General features: G+C 39.5%; 3 protein-coding genes across 3 annotated transcripts; 1 reads left to right on the top strand and 2 right to left on the bottom strand.

Moving 5' to 3' along the window:
* Positions 1 to 5,009: 5,009 nt before the first annotated feature.
* LOC141674063 (uncharacterized) lies at positions 5,010 to 5,441 on the bottom strand. Its single transcript, XM_074480789.1, has one exon. The coding sequence runs from the start codon at positions 5,439 to 5,441 to the stop codon at positions 5,010 to 5,012; it is 432 nt and encodes a 143-aa protein (XP_074336890.1).
* Positions 5,442 to 5,869: 428 nt separating this feature from the next.
* LOC141674062 (putative mitochondrial protein AtMg00860) lies at positions 5,870 to 6,295 on the bottom strand. The gene has a single exon (XM_074480788.1). It carries the CDS (start codon positions 6,293 to 6,295, stop codon positions 5,870 to 5,872), a length of 426 nt encoding a protein of 141 aa, XP_074336889.1.
* A 4,882-nt stretch (positions 6,296 to 11,177) lies between these two features.
* On the top strand, positions 11,178 to 20,229 carry LOC141670992 (histidine kinase 5). Its single transcript, XM_074477058.1, has 13 exons — positions 11,178 to 11,663; positions 12,522 to 13,398; positions 13,801 to 13,857; positions 14,060 to 14,287; positions 14,470 to 14,563; positions 14,655 to 14,861; positions 14,979 to 15,109; positions 15,847 to 15,896; positions 16,123 to 16,484; positions 17,444 to 17,547; positions 17,855 to 18,673; positions 18,893 to 19,072; positions 20,026 to 20,229. Exons 2-13 carry the CDS (start codon positions 12,679 to 12,681, stop codon positions 20,155 to 20,157), a joined length of 3,084 nt encoding a protein of 1,027 aa, XP_074333159.1. The 5' UTR covers positions 11,178 to 11,663; positions 12,522 to 12,678; the 3' UTR covers positions 20,158 to 20,229.
* The last annotated feature ends 253 nt before the right edge of the window (positions 20,230 to 20,482 follow it).

Raw genomic sequence — 20,482 nt, 5'->3', positions numbered from 1 at the left:
CTAGGTGCTGGGATTACTATTAAGGTATTTGCAGGATATTAAAATCCCTCAAAGAATTGTTTTCATAAGAAGGTGTGTATCACCAAGGAAAACTATTTTCATGTAAAACATAATTATCATATATGATGTTATTATACATTCATTTTCATATTGTACATTATTATGTTGGGCATTATAGCTCACACTTGTTTTCTTAAATTGACACAACACAACAGTGAATCAAGATGCCTGCCATAAGAACCATAGCCAGGAAACGGGTAGGAAATGGCCAGCTGTTACGTAGATTATTTGGTGTTGTACCACAGGTAGTCAGAATAAGCTGGATTAGTTTTCAGTTGTTTATAGTTCGGCTTATTTATAAGTATGACTTATGTAAGGTAAGAAACAAGAAACGTATATTTGGCCGGCAGACTAGCCTTACCTAAAGGTCACTCCCCGGTAAGATTAATTACTTTTGGGTTGTAATAAATATTACTTGATGGTTGACAATTACTCTAGTTATGATGGTTCGTTTCCAAGACAATAACCTGTAAGTGTGTGTGTGATAAGTGTGGGGTCGTGAAGCGTGAGTATTTATATATTGTAGTGTGAGTTGTGTGAGTTTAGATGGCGTGGCCTCCGAGACTCCTAACCCCGGGTTTTTGGGCGCCACACTTAACCCCGGATTTTGTGCCACCACACGCATAATATACACTAATCGGCCCTAATTGGGGCTAAATTTCACTAATCGGCCCTCATTGAGGCTCAATCTTAAAATCCTGAAAATTTAAAAAAATTGTTTTTTTCTCTTTTTCCCTATTTTTGTATAAGATTTTAAAAAATTCCGCGGGGTGGGGGGGAGGGGGGCTCTGCAAGACCTCCTGCTACAGGAAGTCCTGCTCGGCCACATGGCCTCTTTTGTGGCTTGCTCAGCCACATGAGGTCGGCCACCTCCTGGTCGGCCAGGGGCAGGTCCTCATGTCCCTTGCTGGCCAGGGGTGTTTGCTCCATATTTCTTGTAGAACCTTCTACTTAGACTCAAGCCCTTTGTGCACTTTGCTATGCTCTTCTTACTATTGGTTATCCATGGAATTAATATCATGGTTTCCCTAGAGTTCCTCGTGGTTCTGCTACGCCTGTTTCAGTGAACGTTTCATACTCATTCTATCGAACGTTCTGTACTCGTTCTACTGAACATTATGTGCTCTATTGAACTTGTTCTATAGGAAGTCTTATACTTTATTGAACTTGTCCAAACTTACTTTGTAGGATGTTTTGTACTCCAATGAACTCGTTCGTGTAGACATTCTAGTCTTCACAAAACTTGGTTCCGCTGAGAGTTATCATTTCCAAGAAATTTGTAAGAGACTTCACATTAGGGTCTCTGGACCAACTTCAGAAGGCCTCGGGGCTCTGCTACAGGAGCTCCTGGTCGGTCTCAAGGCTCCATTTATATCCTGGTCAGCCATGCCTACTCTTGGTAGGCCTTTAGGCCACTCTCAGGGTGGTCTGGTCGGTCGGAAGGAAAAGTTTTCTGAACTTGCTACGTTGAATGCTTTATTTTTATAAAACTTTTTTTCGTGAACCCTCTGGTCTTCACGAGACTTGTTCTCACTGACGTTCTGATCTTTATGGAACACGTTCTCGTGGATGTCCTAGTCTTTAAGAAACCTATTTTTGTTGGAGGTCAACATCTTTTTACGAATTCACACAAAATTTCACAAGAGGGCCACCGGAATAGCTTCGGAAGGCCTCAGGGCTCTCCTATAGAGGTTCCTAATCGGCCGTAAGGCCTCATTTTATTGGTCGGCCAATCCTGCTCTTGTTTGGTAATGGAGCCACCTATATGGTGGTCTTGGTCGACTGGGGGCGAATGTTCTTCAAACTTGCTGTGTTGAACGTCCTACTCTTTTTTGGAGGACGTTTCACCATTTATCTATTGAGCATTCTGTAATTGTTCTCATGAACGTTCTACTCTTCATGAAACTTATTTTCATTCGTGAGGGTTCTAGTCAGCCTAATCCTTCCTTGTGGAGGACTAGGTGTCACTGACTCTTTGTAGGCCAAAATCTCACCTCCATGAGCATCCTACTCTCTCATGAATGTTCTGTTCTTCACAAAACTTGTTTCCGTGGACGTTCTTGTCTTCACCAGGAGCATCCCTTGGCTCTAGTTCATGGTTTTCTTAGAACCTTCACTTGGGGGCCATCCCTATTAGTTCCAGACATTTGTAAACATTCTTTCGAGGACGTCCTAGTTGGCCTAACCCCTCCAAGTGGAGGAGTCGTCTTCAAGCTCTTGGTCATCCATGGAGACCAAGCCCTTGAGGCCCAAGTCGGCCGGGACCTCAATTTCTAGAGCTTCTTGGCCCTTCAGGACCTTGTTTTGTGGAGGTTCTTGAACTTCAATCTTCTTAATATCAAGTCGTGGCTATAGACGACCATAAGTTTTGGTTTAAGAGCTAAATTTTGCTCTTACCATAATACTTTTACTAATCATTACAATTAGTATAATTAGTCTTGGATTGAGACTTATACCTTAGACTTTCTTCTCTCTTTTTTGTTCGAGGAGCGCCTTGTCGGGTGGGGGCTTCATTCGAGGACCCTTTAGACGACCAAAGACCTTCATGGATGGCTACTCAGCCTCCTCTGATCGGCCAATGGGTCCACTCATGACCCCTCTGGTCGGTCAGGGGGAAACATTTTTTGCTTTCTTGGATAACATGTATCGGTCACGTTCGTGATGGGTCTTGAACATAAACTATTATGTTTGTGGTCGTGATGGGTCTTCACAATTCAAAGGAAGCTTGTCGAAGCTGGCCTTAGAGGCTTTTCTGTTGAGGGTACCTATCTTCCTTCTAATTTACCCTTGGTTAAATTTGTTCTTATTAGGCGAACAGCTTCCGGAAGCGGAGGCTTTCAATACTTCAAATTTAAGGAGGATCTTGGCTGGCTGAAGGCCTCCCTTAGAGGCCGGTTGGCTGGAGCCCTTTCCGAGGGATATTCAGTCGGTCAAGGGCCTTCTTTAGAGGCTGATCAACCTTCTTCGATAGGCTGGAGTCTCTAGTGTAGACTTTGGTCGACCAAATACATTTTGTGAAGTTTATTTTCTAATATCTTTTTCTTATTAGGTCAATGCCTACTTCGCAGCTTCTTTCACTAAAAGTACAAAACGGAGGAGTGAGCACATGGCCTTGGGGATATTGATGAAGAAACTTGGGAGGAAGTTTTAAGATTGGGATTCTAGAGCTCTCTTGGAGTTTATCAACAGTCAAAAGACTTTTTCAAGATGATGGACACCCATGATGATGAGATGCACTCTGTTCACATGTCCATTGGCTCCGTTTATAGCTCTTACCCGGATGTGGTAAATTCGTGTGGCCTTTGGGCCGTTTCCGAGGGTACCACTATTGGCCAATCATCTGATTTTGGACTAAAAATTATCCTTCAGTGTTTAGGCCTTGCATGTCTTTGTTTGCCGTGTGTGGCTTTTATTCAGCAATTATCTATTTGCGGTTCTTCATGGACTTGAACATTTTCGGTGTGTAACCTAATTGTCCATCGTGACTTGATTTATGATCCTTCAGGATCTCCTGCATTTGTAGTTTATTTTCATATTCATCTTTTATTTTCGGTACTTTGGTTCTTCGGGACTTTCATTCATTAGATGCTCGTACACCGATCGACCTTATTCCTCCATCTACTACTAAGTACTAGGAACATGTCTTTCATGTCCTAAATATAATAAACCTTCAGGTTCGAAATGTGCCAGGTATGAGGCACTTCGTCACCGCTCAGGGTTTCCAACTTGTAGGATCCCCGTCCTAATATTTTCTTGACCTTATACGGCCTTTCCCAGTTAGGGGTTAGCTTTCCTTTCTCTTCAACTCATGATGCCTCAATCTTTCTTAAGACCAAGTCTCCTTGCTAAAAAAACCTTTCTTTAACCCTTCTATTACAATAGAGGGAGGCTCTTTGTTGATGCTCTGCATTGTGGGCGTTGGCCTCATCTCTGACCTCGTCAATGAGATCGAGAGCAAGCCTCATGCCTTCTTCGTTGGTTTTTGGTTCATAAGCTTCGACCCTAGGTGATCCATGGGTGATCTCAAGGGGCACCATAGCCTCAGCTCTGAAAGCTAGTACGAATGAGGTAGCTTCAATTGTCACTTTGCAGCTAGTATGAAATGCCTATAGTATAGGCAGCAATTCGTCTGCCCAAGTGTTCCTGGAGCATTCAACCCTTTTCTTAAGTCCATCAAGGATGATTCTGTTAGCAACTTCCACCTGCCCGTTTGCTTGTGGGTGTACAACCGAGGTGAAGCGAAGCTCTATGCTGTTATCGTCGCAATACTCTCTGAAATCTACATTATCAAATTTCCGCCTATTGTTTGTGACAAGGATGTGTGGGATCCCAAATCGACATATCACATTCTCTCAGAAGAATTGGGCAATTTGCTTGGTGGTTATCTTGGCTAGTGCCTTAGCCTCAATCCACTTTTTGAAGTAGTCTATGGCTACCACAATGAAATTCCTCAGTCTCGATGCTACAGGAAATGGTCCAAGTATATCCATTCCCCGCATTGCAAAAGAGATGGGTGTGCTGATAGTTATAAGCCTCTCCGGGGGTTGTCGTACTATAGGAGCGTGCCTCTGACATCTGTCGCATATCTTCACATAAGCCTTTGTATCGGCTAGCATAGTAGGCCAGTAGAATCCCAATCGAGTTATCTTGTGAGTGAGGGCCCTGACCCTAGGTGTTGTCCATAAATACCTTCATGGGCTTCTTTAAGCCCCTCCTCTACTTCAAGAGGTCTCTAGCACTTCAAGTATGGGATAACAAAGGACCTTTTTATAGAGAAGGCCTTCAATCAATGAATATCTCAATGCTCTCACTGACAGCTTGCGTGCCTCCTGGGCATCGTCAGGGAGCCATCCAGTCTCAAAGTGGGATTTGATTGGATCTATCCAATAACTTGCCACACCAACCGGTGCTATCAGATTTATGACATGTATAGTAGGGGTCTTCAGGACCTAAAAGTAGATACTTCTCGGATAATTCTCGATTTCGAATGAGGCGAACTGAGAAAGGGCATCATCCGTAGTATTCTCCTCTATCGGAACATGTTCTGCGTACCATTCATCAAACTGAGTTAGTATTCCTTTCACGACTCTTAGGTACTTTGCCATAGTATCATCTTTGGCATCAAACTCTCCATTGACTTGAGCAACTACAAGTCTTGAGTCTCCACAGACCTTCAGGTTTTTGGCCCTCACGGCTCTAGCCAAGCCTAATCCGTCTATTAATGCTTCATATTCTGCTTCATTTTTCGTAGTTGGGAAGTCCAACTTCAATGCATACCTAATCATGAATCCATCGGGGCTTTGGAAAACTAGACCTGCACCACTAGATTTTGTTTTGGATGTTCCGTCAAAATGGAGAACCCGATACTCTTTTAGAGTCATTTATTTATCCTTCTCTTTCTCTCCTCCTTTTGGGGTTACTATCTCTTGCCCCTGACTTCTTGGTCGTGAATGGTGCATTCGACCACGAAGTTTTCTAAGGCTTAAGCCTTGATGGCCGTTCGAGACTTGTACTTGATGCCAAATTCTACTAACTCAATTGACCACTTAATGAGCCTTCCCCTGGCCTTTGGGCTATGAAGAATGTTTCTCAAGGGTTGGCCCATCAGGACTTCGATCTTGTGAGCCTCGAAGTATGGTCTCAACTTCCTTGAGGCTATGATAAGGGCGACTGCGAACTTCTCTGTGGTGGGGTAGTTCAATTATGCCATGTGGAGAACCTTGCTTAAATAGTATACAGGCTTTTGGAGTTTCTGTTCTTCCTTTATAAGGACTACACTTATGTCTTTTTCAGATACCTCTAGGTACAATTAAAGGGTGTCCTCCGGACTTGGTTTGTCTAGCAACAGGGCTTCAGTCATATCCTTCTTTAGCTGTTTAAAGGCCTCTTGGCTCTCAGTTGTCCATTCAAAATTCTTTACCTTCTTAAGGGTTTTAAAAAATGGCAGGCATTTGTCTCCAGACTTGGAGATGAACCTCCCTAGAGCTGCGACTCTTCCTGTCAGCTTTTGAACGTCCTTAATGGCACGTGGTGGCTCCATGTCTAGGATGGCCATGATCTTGTCGGGGTTGGCCTCTATTCCCCTCTTTGAGACCATGTGACTCAAAAAATTTCCAAACCAAACACCAAAAGCACATTTGGTGGGGTTTAACATCATCTTGTGGTGCCTCAGCACTTCAAATGCCTCTCTAAGGTGGCTAATATGATCGACATTGCTTAGGCTTTTGACTAACATGTCATCAACATAAACCTCCATGGTCTTCCTAATTAGATGGGCAAATATCTTATTTACCAACCTTTAGTAAGTAGCTCCTGCATTCTTAAGTCCAAAAGCCATAACGAGATAATAAAACACACCAAAGTCAGTTATGAAAGATATCTTGGAGGTGTCATCCTTGTGTTAATCTGATTGTAACCACTGAAGCCATCCATAAAACTTAGCATATCATATCCAGCGGTGGCATCGATCAGGGTATCAATCCTTGGTAGGGGTAGCAGTCTTTAGGGAAAGCATCATTCAAGTCAGTGAAGTCGATGCACATCCTTTACTTCCAGTCGGCCTTCTTAACCATTAAGGGGTTGGCCAATCATTCAGGAAATTGCACTTCCTCCATGAATCCAGCTTCTAAGAGCTTCTCGACCTCCTGTTTAATGGCTTTCAGCCTATTATGGGCATACGTTCTCTTCTTCTACTTCAAAACTTTTCAAGTCGGGTCAACATTCAACCTATGAGTTATAAGGTTCGGGTCAATCCCAGGCATATTAGCTGCTATCCAAGCAAACACATCACTATTCTCTTATAGGAAAGTTATTAATTGGCCCTTCAAGGGCTTGTCCAGAGATGCCCCAATATACGTGACCTTCTCCGGGTCTAAGGGGTCTAGGGGAATTGGGACCAAGTCCTCTTCTGGCTTCCCTCGAAGTTTGTCATTCTCACGGTCATTCATGCCTTCTATGGGGAGGACCTGCCCCTGGTTCCATCGGGCCTAAGTGCTACAATATAGCAATTGCAGGCTATTTTATGATCTCCTTTCGCCTCTCCAACATCGTTCCTAGTTGGGAACTTCAATACCATGTGGTAGGTTGAAGGGACAGCCTTAAATGCATGGATCCCTATTCTACCCATGATGGCATTATAAGTAGAGGATGACTTAACAACCTGAAAGTTCAGCATCTGTGTGGCCTCCCTGGGCACTTCCCTGATAATTACGGGAAGTTGTATTGCTCCTTTGACTTTACATTCCACATGGTTAAATCCGTAGATGGGTGCGTCGGATAGAGTTAGTTAAGAATCATTGTAGCCCATCCTTATGAATGTGTCATAGAAAAGAATATCCATCGAAGCTCCATTTTCCACTAGGACCCTCATAACAGGACAATTTCCAATTACCCTAGTGATAACCAGAGGATCATCCTAAGGAAATTTCAATCCTTCAAGGTCTGGGTCACCAAATTCAAGCATCATCTCTGACTTGAAACGCTTAGATGGTTATCAAACTATGCTCATCACCTCTCTCGCATAAGCTTTTAGAGAGTTCCTTGTAGTCCCAGCTGTTGTAGGACCTCTTGAGATGATATTTATTACTGGCCCTCGGGGCTATGGGTTGCGATCTCTGTCATTACCCCTTCGATTGTCATCTCTTCGATCATTATCTCTTTTTTGGCCTCCCACCTCTTTACCCTTGGTGAAACGTCCGAATTTTCCCCTTCAGATCAAATACTTAATCTCATCCTTGAGTTGCCTACAATCATCGGTATCATAACCAATATCTTTGTGGAACCTGCAGTATTGACTCTTGTCTTTTTCTCGGGGTCTCCCCTTAGTGGATTTGGCCATTTGAACTCTTTGTCCTTCTCAATTTCCATAAGGATTTGGCTTCTTGGAGCATTCAACCTCGTATATTCAGTGAACCTTGGTTGTATATTCTTCTTAAAAGAGGAGGAGTCCGAGTTTTTTCCAATTCGAGAATACTTGCCCTTGGCATCGTACTCCTGATCTGTCTTCCGCTTCTTGTTTCCAACAGGCTCATTACTCACCGTTGTCTTCTTCATACTTTCCTCCACCTTGATATACTTTTTGGTCCTATCCTGGAGCTGCGACATGCTTTCAGGAGGGCGTTTGGCCAGGGACATCTTAAAGAACTCGTCTCTAGTCCCCTATTGTAGGGCTATCATAGCTACCTTATCGTCAAGATTAGGGACCTTCAAAGCCTCCTCGTGAATCAGTTCAGATAGTCTCTCAGGGACTCCTTTGCTCCTTGGACTATGCCCATGAGGGAAGCCGAACTCTTCTTGTGTACTCTGTCACTAATAAATTGTTTGATAAAAGTTTGGCTTAAGTCCTTAAAGGATTCAATAGAGTTTGGGGGCAGACAGTTGTACCACCTTTGAGCCATACCCGATAGGGTTTGAGGAAAGTCCCGACACTTAATAGCGTCGTTCACGAGCTGTAGCAATGGGGCGATAGAGAACGCCCCGGCATGATAGCAGGGTAGCCAGTATCATCGTACGCGTTGATGGTGGGCATCTTGAATTTCCTTGAGATGCGGGCGTTCATTATCTCGTCAGTGAATGGTGGGTTTGGATCATCAGGATCTCCTAAGGGCATGAGATCACTTGGATCAGCCCTTCGGGCAACATCCCTTCTCGGTATTGGACCATCCAGGTCTATGATTGGAGGAAGATCTTTTTGCCTCGCAGCAAGTGGAGGTCTTGGGGTCAGGTGCGCCTCCAGGTCGCGCTTCAACCTTTGGATCTCAACTTCATGAGCCCTGATCCTCTCCTGGAAATCTAGGGGATTCATCCCTTGAGTGCTCCTGGGATCCCTGCGGAGCTCTCTTTCAACCCTTCGCCCGACTTGCACAATCCTCTGGATGAGTTTTTCCGGAGGAACACCGTTGGTTGGTACTAGGCATCAGCTCTTTACCAGCACGCCTCCTCCGTGGAGCGACCTCTTCGTCCGATGATTCGGAGTCTCTATCAGAATAGGGTCCAGAAAAATCTCGATCCTCTAGAATAGGATCCAAGTCACGTATGTATTGGGGCGTTCACCCTTGTGCTTCACTCCAATTAGAGTGTCCACTTCCTCAACCCTCAAGGTATAGAGGCATCCCGTAAGGGGGTTAGTGGTCACGACCGTCGAGTACTCATACCTACAGGTTGAGGATTCACAGGTGCATGTAGCTGCTGAAATTGGGGAATTATCTCTTAAGGAGCGGGGGATTTGTCCCTTGTGGCTGAGCCTCAGTTGCCCCTATCAGGGATCCTCCTTGGGTGGAGGCATAGGTTGGGCATAGGTTGAGTGCGGTGGTACCTCTACCACTGATGCGATTGTTCGCGATGGGACATGAGTGTCTGTTCCATCATTGTTTATGCTCCGTGTGTTCACCATGGTTGTTGTAGTCTTCCCACAGACGGCGCCAAATGTTGTGGAATAAAAACTAGAGTGCGTTAGTAATTAATGCTAGGGTTGTGAGCTTCGAACTTTAATGGTTGCTCTCACGTTCGGGACTATCGGTCCTTGCAGGATGCCTACGTATCTCTGTGTGGTAGAGAATCAAGCCAAAAACGTAGTTTCTAGGTTGAGAGGTAGATCCCTTTATATAGGGTGAATCTAGGGTTAGACTTGTGTTGGGAGACTTGGTGGACAAGTCTCCAACTTAGATAGTAATTAAGAGTCCTAGAAGGGAAGGAACTCCAGAACCTTCTACGTAGGACTTTGAGTCCGTTTTGGACTCATGTCTCTGCTCTTCCAGCCGTATTAGGCCTAGTCTTTGAACAACTTGTGTTCATGGACCTTGACGACCTCTGCTGGTGGGCCTTGTCTACATGCACCGTCCTGAGTCTACTACGAGTTCGGACTAGACAGGTCTGTGCTGGACTTTAGACAAGAAGCCCTATTGTAGTTAATGTGACATTTAATGTATCTTTAGGATGTATTTTCTATCCATATAAATCATCAAAAATTTAAAATATAATCAGTTCGGCTCGATTTTGATTCGATAAAAATAAATAATACATAAAAAGATATTACATAATTATATAAAATATATTTATAACAAAAAATTTAAAATAATAGAGGCTCGATAAGGCTCGCGAACCTTACGAGACGAGTAATTTGAAACTCGAGTTCAGCTCATTTAAAAATTAAAAAAATTGAAATTCGTGCTCAACTCAATTATTTTCAAATCGAATTCAATTATTTAACGAGTAGAGTTCGAGTAACTCAGCAACTGTTTAACTCGTTTACCCTTAATCTCACTAAAATAAGTAATGTTATGCAATTCCAATATGACGGAGATAATATATTTTTATACACCATAAATTAATAAATTCAATAAAACAGTAGTATTTTTTTTGTCTAAACTCTATTAAGTTTAACTGGGTAGACTAGCAGCTAGTAGTAGACTAGTTACTAGAGCGTATACATCACGGGCCCTGCCAATACGTAAACCTCGGAAAAGCGCGGGGAGCAGCCTCATTTCCTTTTCCCCTTATTTTTAAATTCTCCTGCTTCTTGTCTCCCTCTTCATCCCGAGTATATATATCTATATTTCGAAATCCCGGCAAATAATCGTTAGATCATATTTTATTCTATTTATTTATATCAAGACTGATAATAAATAATTATTCGACTCGTAAGACTCGCGAGTTTTATCGATCTTTTATTATTTTTAATATTTTTTTTAAAAAAATAATTTTATATAAATAACTGGATATTTTATTTGTATTTTTCATATTTAATCGAATAAAAATCGAAACGATCTTATTTCGAGTTTTTATCAATATTTAGGAAAATCGAATCAAACTTTTAGTAAAACTTCGAGATTAAAATTTAAGGTTCAGTCCAATTCGAGCTCGAGCTTGAACATTTTCAATGGAGCTCGAGGAGGCTGGGTATTCTCGTCTCGATTACGCCCCAATATAATTATACATATTATTGCAGCAGAGCAGAGGTAATGAATATAAAATAATTGGTAGTAATGGCATGATGGCAGCTACTAGCCCAGTTGTATTATACAATGCAACATTACGTAAAATTATAGTTAATGTATTTATATATATTCAAAGGAGCAAAGAGATGGATGAGAGAGTAAGATGATGATTAATATGTAAGACTCTGGATGAACAAGGTACAGAACGAGACGACCGTCCAAGAACAATAACAACAACAACAACACTGAAATATATACACATACAAGGAGAGTGAAGAATATGTGTATGTATATGAAATATTAGTAAACAATAGGGATGCATAACAGATGTTTATGTTTGTATGCTGGCAAGGGATGAATAAAAATATAAGGGATATTTAAAAGACAAGAAAAGCCACGCATTTGAGTAATATTTTTGAGCTTCATTGCACATGGCTTCTTGAGTTTCTCCCCCCTCTCTACATTTTTTTTCTCCTTGGTGTCACATGGCTGCCTTCATCATCCCCCTCATATTATTTTTATTCATTGACCCTTCAGCAACATTTACTTTCTTCTTCTCTCAGACTCTTTTAGATCTACAGTAATTTAACTACTACCCCCCCTTTCCTTTTTCTCAAGATTCTTCACTGCTGCTGTTGCAACAATTGCTTGTTTCAAATTTACTTCAAGGTTGGTCTTTTTCATTTTTGATTACTTTTTGTTGTTTTTACAATCTGGGATTTTTTTGTTTTCATCATTTCTTTGATCACCATTGCATGTTTGTAACTGTATTATTCCATCTTGTGTATTTGCATAAGTATTTTACTTGTAAATTTCTAACACTTTTTGATGTCCAACTGGTCTTTTATGGTTTCAAATCTTCTTGATTTTTCGATTCTTGGTCTTAAGAAGTTCTCTACCTGTTCAGCTTCATAGATACTTGGTAATGAGAAGGCTTGTTTAATTATTCTCTTTCCAAATTTTCTTATTGTTAAGTTGGGGGAATATTGTGGAGTTGAAGTTGATTTAGTATGTCAGGGCCTCTGAAAAGAATGCTTTATTAGTCCATAAACAAGATATAAGGTTGGACAACCTATCATGTGAATCAGGCTACTTATAGTACCTTTACATGATGTACAGTATGTCTTTTCCAAATATATTTGCTGCACTTGTAAGGGTCAGATTGTAAGAAAGCTATTAATTTTATATATTAAATAGATCACATGTATTACTGTGATGTTAAAGAGTTTGTAGTCTGTCTGCAAAGGAATGCTTAACTAGCTATAGCTGAATAAGAGACGATTCTTTTGTGATCATCGTATTCTGTTCACCAGAATTGTAATGCATTTCATATCCATGCTAGGAATATAGCTGGACTACATAATTTAGTACTTACCAGTATCATTTATGCACGGCTGATATTTTTTTTGTTTGCTGACATACTATTGTTACATGCTTTACAATTTGTAGTTCTTGATATTGAATATCATATGAATTACTTGCTACATTCTTTTGAAGGCTTTCACCTGATAAGGAATTCTTTTTTAGGCAAGTGAATGAGCACTTTTATACAAGTACTTGAAACTGTGTGGGAAACAAAATTTTAGCTCAACTAGGCGGATGTGCATATTTGGGCGAAGAAGCACTCGTGGAAGCTGTTTAATGTTCATGCTAATTGTCACATAAGACGTATATGTAATTTTTAATGGTAAATATGGATTGTGACATGGAGAATGACCACAGTGAAGAAATGGACATGGAAGTCCTATCTTCCATGTGGCCGGAAGATATTAATGAAGAAGGAAAGCGCTTTAATTTGGAGAAGCCAGGAGCAGACCACGATATGCTGGAGGGGGTTAAGCTTAAGGAGGAGGCAGTTGATTTCAATCGTCTTGTTGATCTCACTACGTACAGTGAAAAGGGATCCTCACAATTGTCCAACCTTGTAAAAAGTTGGGAGTATAAACAGGCTAATGCTGTCCGGCTGCTGAGAGAAGAACTTGATAGCCTTAGTAAGCAGCAGAAGAAAGTTGAGCTCAAGAAATTAGAAATGATAGAAGAACACCGGTTTGAAGAACATAAATACGGTGGAAATAAGCGTCCGGTGTCTGTATTGGATGGAATCTATGATATTTGGCAAGAAGCTCCTCGGAGGAAAAATGATGTTGTAGTTCATGATCAAAGACCGGAAGTAGAGGCCGAGTATGACACACTCATATTTTGGAAGCAGCGAGCTATTCATCTGCAAAAATTGTTGGAGGCAAGCATGCAGAGAGAGCAAATAGCCCTAGAGAAGTTGCAGGAGAGCATTCAAAATTTAGAAAGGCAGTCATCACCTGTGGAAGAATTGTCCCAAGTCTTGAGACGAGCAGATAATTATTTGCATTTTGTCCTTCAAAATGCACCTGTAGTCATTGGGCATCAGGTAACTTAAGTAAAAATAAGTTTATAATTTAGTTCTACCATATCATACATTGTTTGTGTAATATTTACAGTGAAAAAAGTAGGCTACCAAAGTCCCTAGAATTGTGGATACCCCTCTTCTATTCTTAACAAGATGTAGTAGGTTCAAGCCTCAGCGGAGACTTGGGTGTGTGAATATTTAATTTTCTGTAGTTGATCATTACCATTTATCAAGAAAAAAGAAAGACGACCAAAACGCAAAAAAGAAGACTACCAAAAAGATGAAAAGAACATAAGTTTCTTCAGTACTGCTGCTTCTGTGACATCTTTATAAGTAGTTTTGTTTATTAAGTTCATCAGGCGTTGTTTATGTTCTCACAAAGCTAAGTGATTTCAATATGATTAATCATGTTTTGTTTTACAGGATAATGAGTTGCGCTACCGCTTCATCTATAATCATTTTCCAACTTTGGGAGAACAGGTAAAAAGCGGTTACTTTTTATGGCTTAATCTGATATATATAATGAAGTTATATATAGTGCATGAATGTAAAATTAAAGAACCTTCATTATCTTTAATGAAAGTTTAGTATCAGTGATTTTTAGTTCTATACCGTTATCTTAATTCTGAAGCTCTACCTCTAGAATTGGCACAGGCTTTCCTCAAATACACTGATTTTTCAGGAAATTATAGGAAAAACAGATGTCGAGATTTTTACTGGTGGTGGTGTCAAAGAGTCTCAAGACTTCAAACGAGAAGTATTGGAGCGTGGAGTAGCTGCGAAAAGAGAAATCACATTTGAGACTGAACTCTTTGGGTCAAAGACATTTTTGATATATGTAGAGCCGGTATTCAGCAAAGCCGGAGAGACTATTGGTGTAAATTATATGGGAATGGATGTTACTGATCAGGTCAGTTTGCTTTTATTATTAATGATTCGTTAAAAAAGTTTTATCTGTTTTTCATTTTCTTATCATGCATATATTTCCATCTGCCTTTGGTGCCCAAAAGTATGCCACGCTAATTATACTATAGGATTGGATACTTATGCCACTCCTTCACTTCTCATGACAAACTATGTTTGTGATCATAGGTCAGAAAAAGAGAGAAGATGGCACAACTTAGGGAGGAGATAGCAGTGCAAAAGGCCAAGGAGACGGAACTCAACAAATCAATTCATATTACAGGTTCGTCAACTCTAGCTATATAATTGAATTTGGTTAGATCTGTTGCTTTTAAGCAGAAGTTTTTCATGTATGCCTATTCATGCTTCTGCAGAGGAAACTATGCGAGCAAAACAAATGCTTGCAACTATGTCACATGAGATAAGATCTCCGCTAGCAGGTGTTGTAAGTATGGCAGAAATCCTTTCAACATCAAAACTTGACAAGGAGCAACGACAACTATTGAGTGTCATGCTATCTTCTGGTGATTTGGTCCTACAATTAATAAATGACATCCTTGACCTTTCCAAGGTCGAGTCAGGTTTGGAGCTAAATCCTTCTCTTGATATTTATATTGTCTGATCATTCTTTATATTTCTTAATTCTAGGATTTATCTCACCTGCATCTATGATTATCCTTTCTTGCAATATTTTCTAGGAGTTATGAGGTTGGAAGCTACCAAATTTAGGCCAAGAGAGGTAGTAAAGCATGTACTCCAAACAGCTGCAGCATCATTACAGAAGATATTAACATTAGAAGGGCATATAACTGATGATGTTCCAGTAGAGGTAAGGTTTATTCAGTCAGTAATAAGAATCATCAAATGTGGAAGCAATTAAACAACTCAAGCCAGCATGTTTTCTTTGTAGTGCATTCCCCATTGGACAACTAATCTTCTTTAGCTAGAGAGAAATTACTGTAATTATTGTTTTAATCTCTAAATGGAAGTGTTGGACATTTGTTTTTGGCTTCCAAATTAGCATTTTATCAATTTTTTTTAACATTTAGTGCTTTAGTTAAATGTTGAGTATCAGTTTGCAACGTTGCAATATTTTAAGTATGACTTTGATTCTGTAATGGAGGGAGTACGAACAGAAATGTATAGAATTAAAGCTCCAAGCGCCAGTTCCCGGAAATTCCATAAGGAGCCTATCGAAACAAGGCCTCAAAATTTCCATTTTCTAAAATACTTATGTACAAAGTACTGTATAGATTGTTTTCTTCTTCATTGGTGTCTAAGGATGATTATCGTTCTTAATATACAGATGGAGAATGTACGACAGATTTTTTGCAATCTGCATATAATCCTGAATCTGATTTTTATCTTCCCTCTTCTCTTCTTATGGAGGACTTGTGAATCATATTTTCAGTGAACTGAACATGTGATTTGCTTATTTTTATTAAATTGAAGTGTATAGCTTCTACTCTAAATTCCCCTTGAGATTCAGTTTTATGCATTGTTTTTTTTGCTGAGTACATGCATTGTTTAGAGAAATATATTTTGAAATGTTTGTATCAATTTTAGGTCATTGGAGATGTTCTACGGATTCGTCAAATTCTCACCAACTTGATCAGGTACTGACTATTGAGCTCTTTAGAGTTTCTTTTTCAAATCTTCTGGAAGATCGAGATTTTCATGTTTATTTAAGACCTTTTTAGTCAAACTGCCTTCAGACAACTGAAAAAAAATATGATGTCACTAATAAAAGTACCTCAGTCTACTGTGATCTTTTTTGTCAAATAATGAATTCCTCTTAATGATTTAAGCATATTTCTGTTTATTATCTACATGAATCCACAGTAATGCAATCAAGTTCACTCATGAGGGAAAGGTTGGAATAAAGCTTTATGTTTTACATGATCCATGTGCTTGTAAGCAAGGAGAGTCTCCAAATGTTACATATACAGATGAGCAAACTGTTCCAGTAAAAGGACGTACAGATCACAGTGCCCTATCAACTTCCAAGAGTAGAAGTGATCAGAAAGACTTTAATGGACAAAATCACGGGGAAGTTCCTTTTCAAAATCATGGACAAAATGAGGTAACCAGGAACCCTCTACAAAATGGAGCATCAACAAACGGAGATAGAGAGGAATACCCTCCTCATGAAACAACAGTGTGGATACGATGTGATGTTTATGACACGGGGATCGGAATACCAGGTATGACTTGCTGGTTTCTTTTTGTAATCCACTGTAAGCTCCAAATTTGCTTATTCAGTAAATGGCGATTATCAATATAGAGTGACAAGAAAAACTTTTTAATACACTGGATTAGATAGAGTGAGACAGATCAGTAATTGGATAGCTACAATTGGGAGAGACTTCTGGAAAACTAATAGGATTATGTTAAGTGTTAATATATATGAATATGATCCAATCAAGTCACCCTAATACCATAACGTTTGAAAACTGTTGGGTTTAGAAATTGCATCAAAGCTAAGGTTATGACTATCTAACCCAAGAGGGACAAAGTGCTACTTGATAACTGTGAGCGAATTCCTCACCTTCAACCAAACTTTAGGGTTGAGATAGAACCAACAGTGGTATTATTCTCAATTATCTGATCCCAAATATTAATCTAGACCTTGAGCTGAGCCAAAAGATGGGCTACTAGTTATCCACTCTTTCGGCTGTAAAATTAGGGGGGAGTGTTATAATATGTGATCCATTTAACCCCCTCCCCCCAGGAGTGGCCTATTAAATGAGAGGGAGTGTTATTAAGGTTTTTGTTGTCGAGAGATGGCTTCTGCAGCCCTTCTGGGATGTTCAGGACATTTTGAGCGTAGATTAAGATGCACAGCTGCAGAAGAAGCTATTTGTTGATAGAGAAAAGAGAAGGGTCGACTTAAACTATTGTAGATATTGAATGCAAGAAAATTATCAAAAGGTATGGTGGATCAGTGACCAAAATGTTTTTGGATAAACTTCTTGAGACTTTTCCTTACTGTTATTTCGTGTATTCGTTTTACCTTAAGTATTCACTTCATTAAATTACTTTCCTAGTGGGTAATCGCTTTTCTAATTATATGATAGATTTCAGTCAATCACTTTGCCAAGTAATATTCAGTTCATTTGGTCACCTATAATGCATTAATCCAATCATCACTTAAATGTAACAGAAAAGGCTTTACCAACCTTGTTCAACAAATACATGCAAGCCGGTGCAGACACCGCTCGAAAGTATGGTGGCACAGGATTAGGTCTCGCGATATGCAAACAGCTGGTACTTTTCATCAGTACCTTTAATTTTGTGTACTTGTTTCTTAATACCTGCATATTGCAGTGGGTTTGTTACAGCTGTCTATTTTTTTCTGTGCCTAATTTTCATAATTATTCTCTTAAAAATAATTTTGGTCTACCTTATGTTTTTCTTCTATTAAACTTGTTTTAGTTCTTTTGCCTCGGTGTTATAGTAGTTTTTGAATGGTAGAGCAAATATCTTTCTTCCTTAAATTCTAAAAGATTTTTCACTTAGTTTTAGAGTCACATATATTGATCCTTCCCGAAATTGTTGTGCGTATACGTAACAGGTTGAGCTAATGGGAGGGCAACTTACTGTTTCGAGCAGAGAGCATCATGGATCTGTCTTTACTTTCATACTACCATATAAAGTTTCAACTATGTGCGATTCTTCAGATGATCCTGATGAATTTCGAGACATGATCGGCCATGATGCAGCAAATGATATGAATGATGATGATACAAACTCTGGCTTCTTTAAATTTGAGCCTAGAACTCTGGGACCTATATTTTCTGCTAGTGGCCCTGGCCGAAGCCAGATGTTAAGACCTAACGGTTTTGGGCTTAGTGCCATAAATACACGTATTGGGTATCCCCAAGATTCTTCTTCACTCCCCTCTGGTAACAACACGCCAAAGGATATATGTCTAATAGAAGATGCATGTTCAGAAGTTGATGTTACTGAGACATCACCAGAACCAGAAAGTTCTTTGATGTATAGTCCTGAGTGCAATAACAAGATTTCCATTGGTAAAGAACACACGACACATAATGGCGAAAATAGTCAACTCAAAATCTCTAATATGAATGCGTGCAATACCTCGGAAAGATGCAAAGATGTTCTTGATATGACAAAGATAAGAGATCCCCAGGCAATGCGTCAGATGCAACCCATGTTGGAGAGGAGCTCTGAATGCACTTCCAATGACAGCAGAGACATTCCCAAAGCTACATCAAAACCTAAGATCCTTCTTGTAGAAGATACCAGAATTAATGTGATAGTAGCACGTTCAATGATGAAACAGTTGGGCCATGAAATAGTTGTTGTTAACAATGGAGTGGAAGCGGTCCGAGCAATTCATAGCAGTAATTATGATATCGTTTTTATGGTAATTTTCCATGAACTCTGCTATATCTGTGTGCTTTCGTGCTTCCCCAGGTTAATGCATATTCAAGTTTTGTTATTAATTAATATTTTTAAAGATAAATAGATTGATGGAATTGTTGTAATGACTTTCTTGTATATTTACTTCATAATTCTTCGAAATGTTTGATTAGATATTGTCATAGCGGGAGTAAGATGTGTTCTAATTAATGAAATTATGTAGGATCTGTACATGCCACTTATGGATGGCTTGGAAGCCACAAGACTGATACGTTCCTTTGAGGAAACAGGCAACTGGGAAGCAGCAATTAAGGCGGGGGTGGAGTTTGATGTTTCACCTTCAAATTCATTTACAAATGGACAGGAATATAAGTCGTCCAGAAAGAGAATTCCTATCATTGCAGTAAGAATCGAACCTTTCATTTCCCTGTAATGAGTGCATATATTTTCTGGTATCTTGTGTGCTCTCCTGTTTAAAGTTTGCAAAATGCATTCTACATTGGGAGTTAGGACTATAGTGCTTCCAATCTGAAGTACATTAGACCACAATATCACATATCTCTCTTCATAGCATAACATCTGAGTAGACTTCATTTCCAGATTTAATAAGAGCCAACAAAAAACTGTCTAACTTGAGTCGTTTGAAAGTACCTTTACTGCATCTGCCTATTATTTGATTATTTGGCATTCCTTCCTCACCACATGCCATTATCGCAGCCTCAAAACAAAACTTTTGGGTGTAGTTCTAATTGAACTATTCCTAAAGATTAGGACCTGAGTAATCAAAACAAGCTCAAAACCAAAGAAAAAAATTAGGATACACCTACGAAGAACGGTGTGCGGATCTTCTTTATTCAATAATTTTTTTTACAAATATACAATGACACTCCGGTAAACATTCTCAGCTATGTGTCCATCCAAATTGCTTAAAAAGTTCTTGACTTGTACTTTTATTCCCCATGTTTTAGGTATTTTTTACAGTGCAGCTGTTATGTAACTATATTTGTTCTTGTTAGTTACTAAGAAATGTCTCCTAGGCACAAGATTACTACGGCATGAAATATCGATTTGTTTTATTTGCTTCTTAGGCCTAGAGTCTAGAGATAAAGAGTTTCTACGATTAGAATAGTAGTTTTTGCAACTCTAGAAGCGACGCATAATGAAAATTTGAAAGTTATTAAAGACCTATAACTCAAAATTGTTGCAAGTGGCCTGTCTTGATTAATCTTATGTAAACCTGGAAAATTTGTACTCTGCTAAGTAGGCCTTACAGTTTAATCATCAGCACTAATTGCTTCGTGCATCATCAATGAGAAAACATAAATCTTTTACTAACAGAAGTTGATATTGATGCAGATGACAGCAAATGCGTTATCAGAGAGTGCAGATGAGTGTTACGCAAATGGTATGGATTCATTTATACCAAAACCTGTTACCCTTAATAATTTAAGACAATGTTTCAAACAATATTTACCAGCATTCTTGTAAATTAGTAAATGAATGAATCTGTATAGATATGAATGTTATAGGAAAGTTTTGAAATTGATGTATCATATTCTCCTCAGCCGATTAGTTTCTCTAATTTGTTCCTTCTCATAGATGTAAAGTAAAGCTGTCCCATTTTACGTTCATTTACATGACACTGGCTGGCATTTACTAATTGTGGACGACTCATTCAACGTCATAAGATGGGACAATGACTCGGGACGTTCACATTTTAGGACTCATTTGACAAATCTGAACAAATAATATCTGAATGATTAATATATGTGAATGATCAATAATCTGAATCTGAATAAATAATATTATTTGA

This window comes from Apium graveolens, chromosome 7 (assembly GCF_009905375.1).
Source record: "Apium graveolens cultivar Ventura chromosome 7, ASM990537v1, whole genome shotgun sequence".
In the NCBI taxonomy this organism is placed as follows: domain Eukaryota; kingdom Viridiplantae; phylum Streptophyta; class Magnoliopsida; order Apiales; family Apiaceae; genus Apium; species Apium graveolens.
This window is presented reverse-complemented; position numbering and strand designations above follow the sequence as displayed.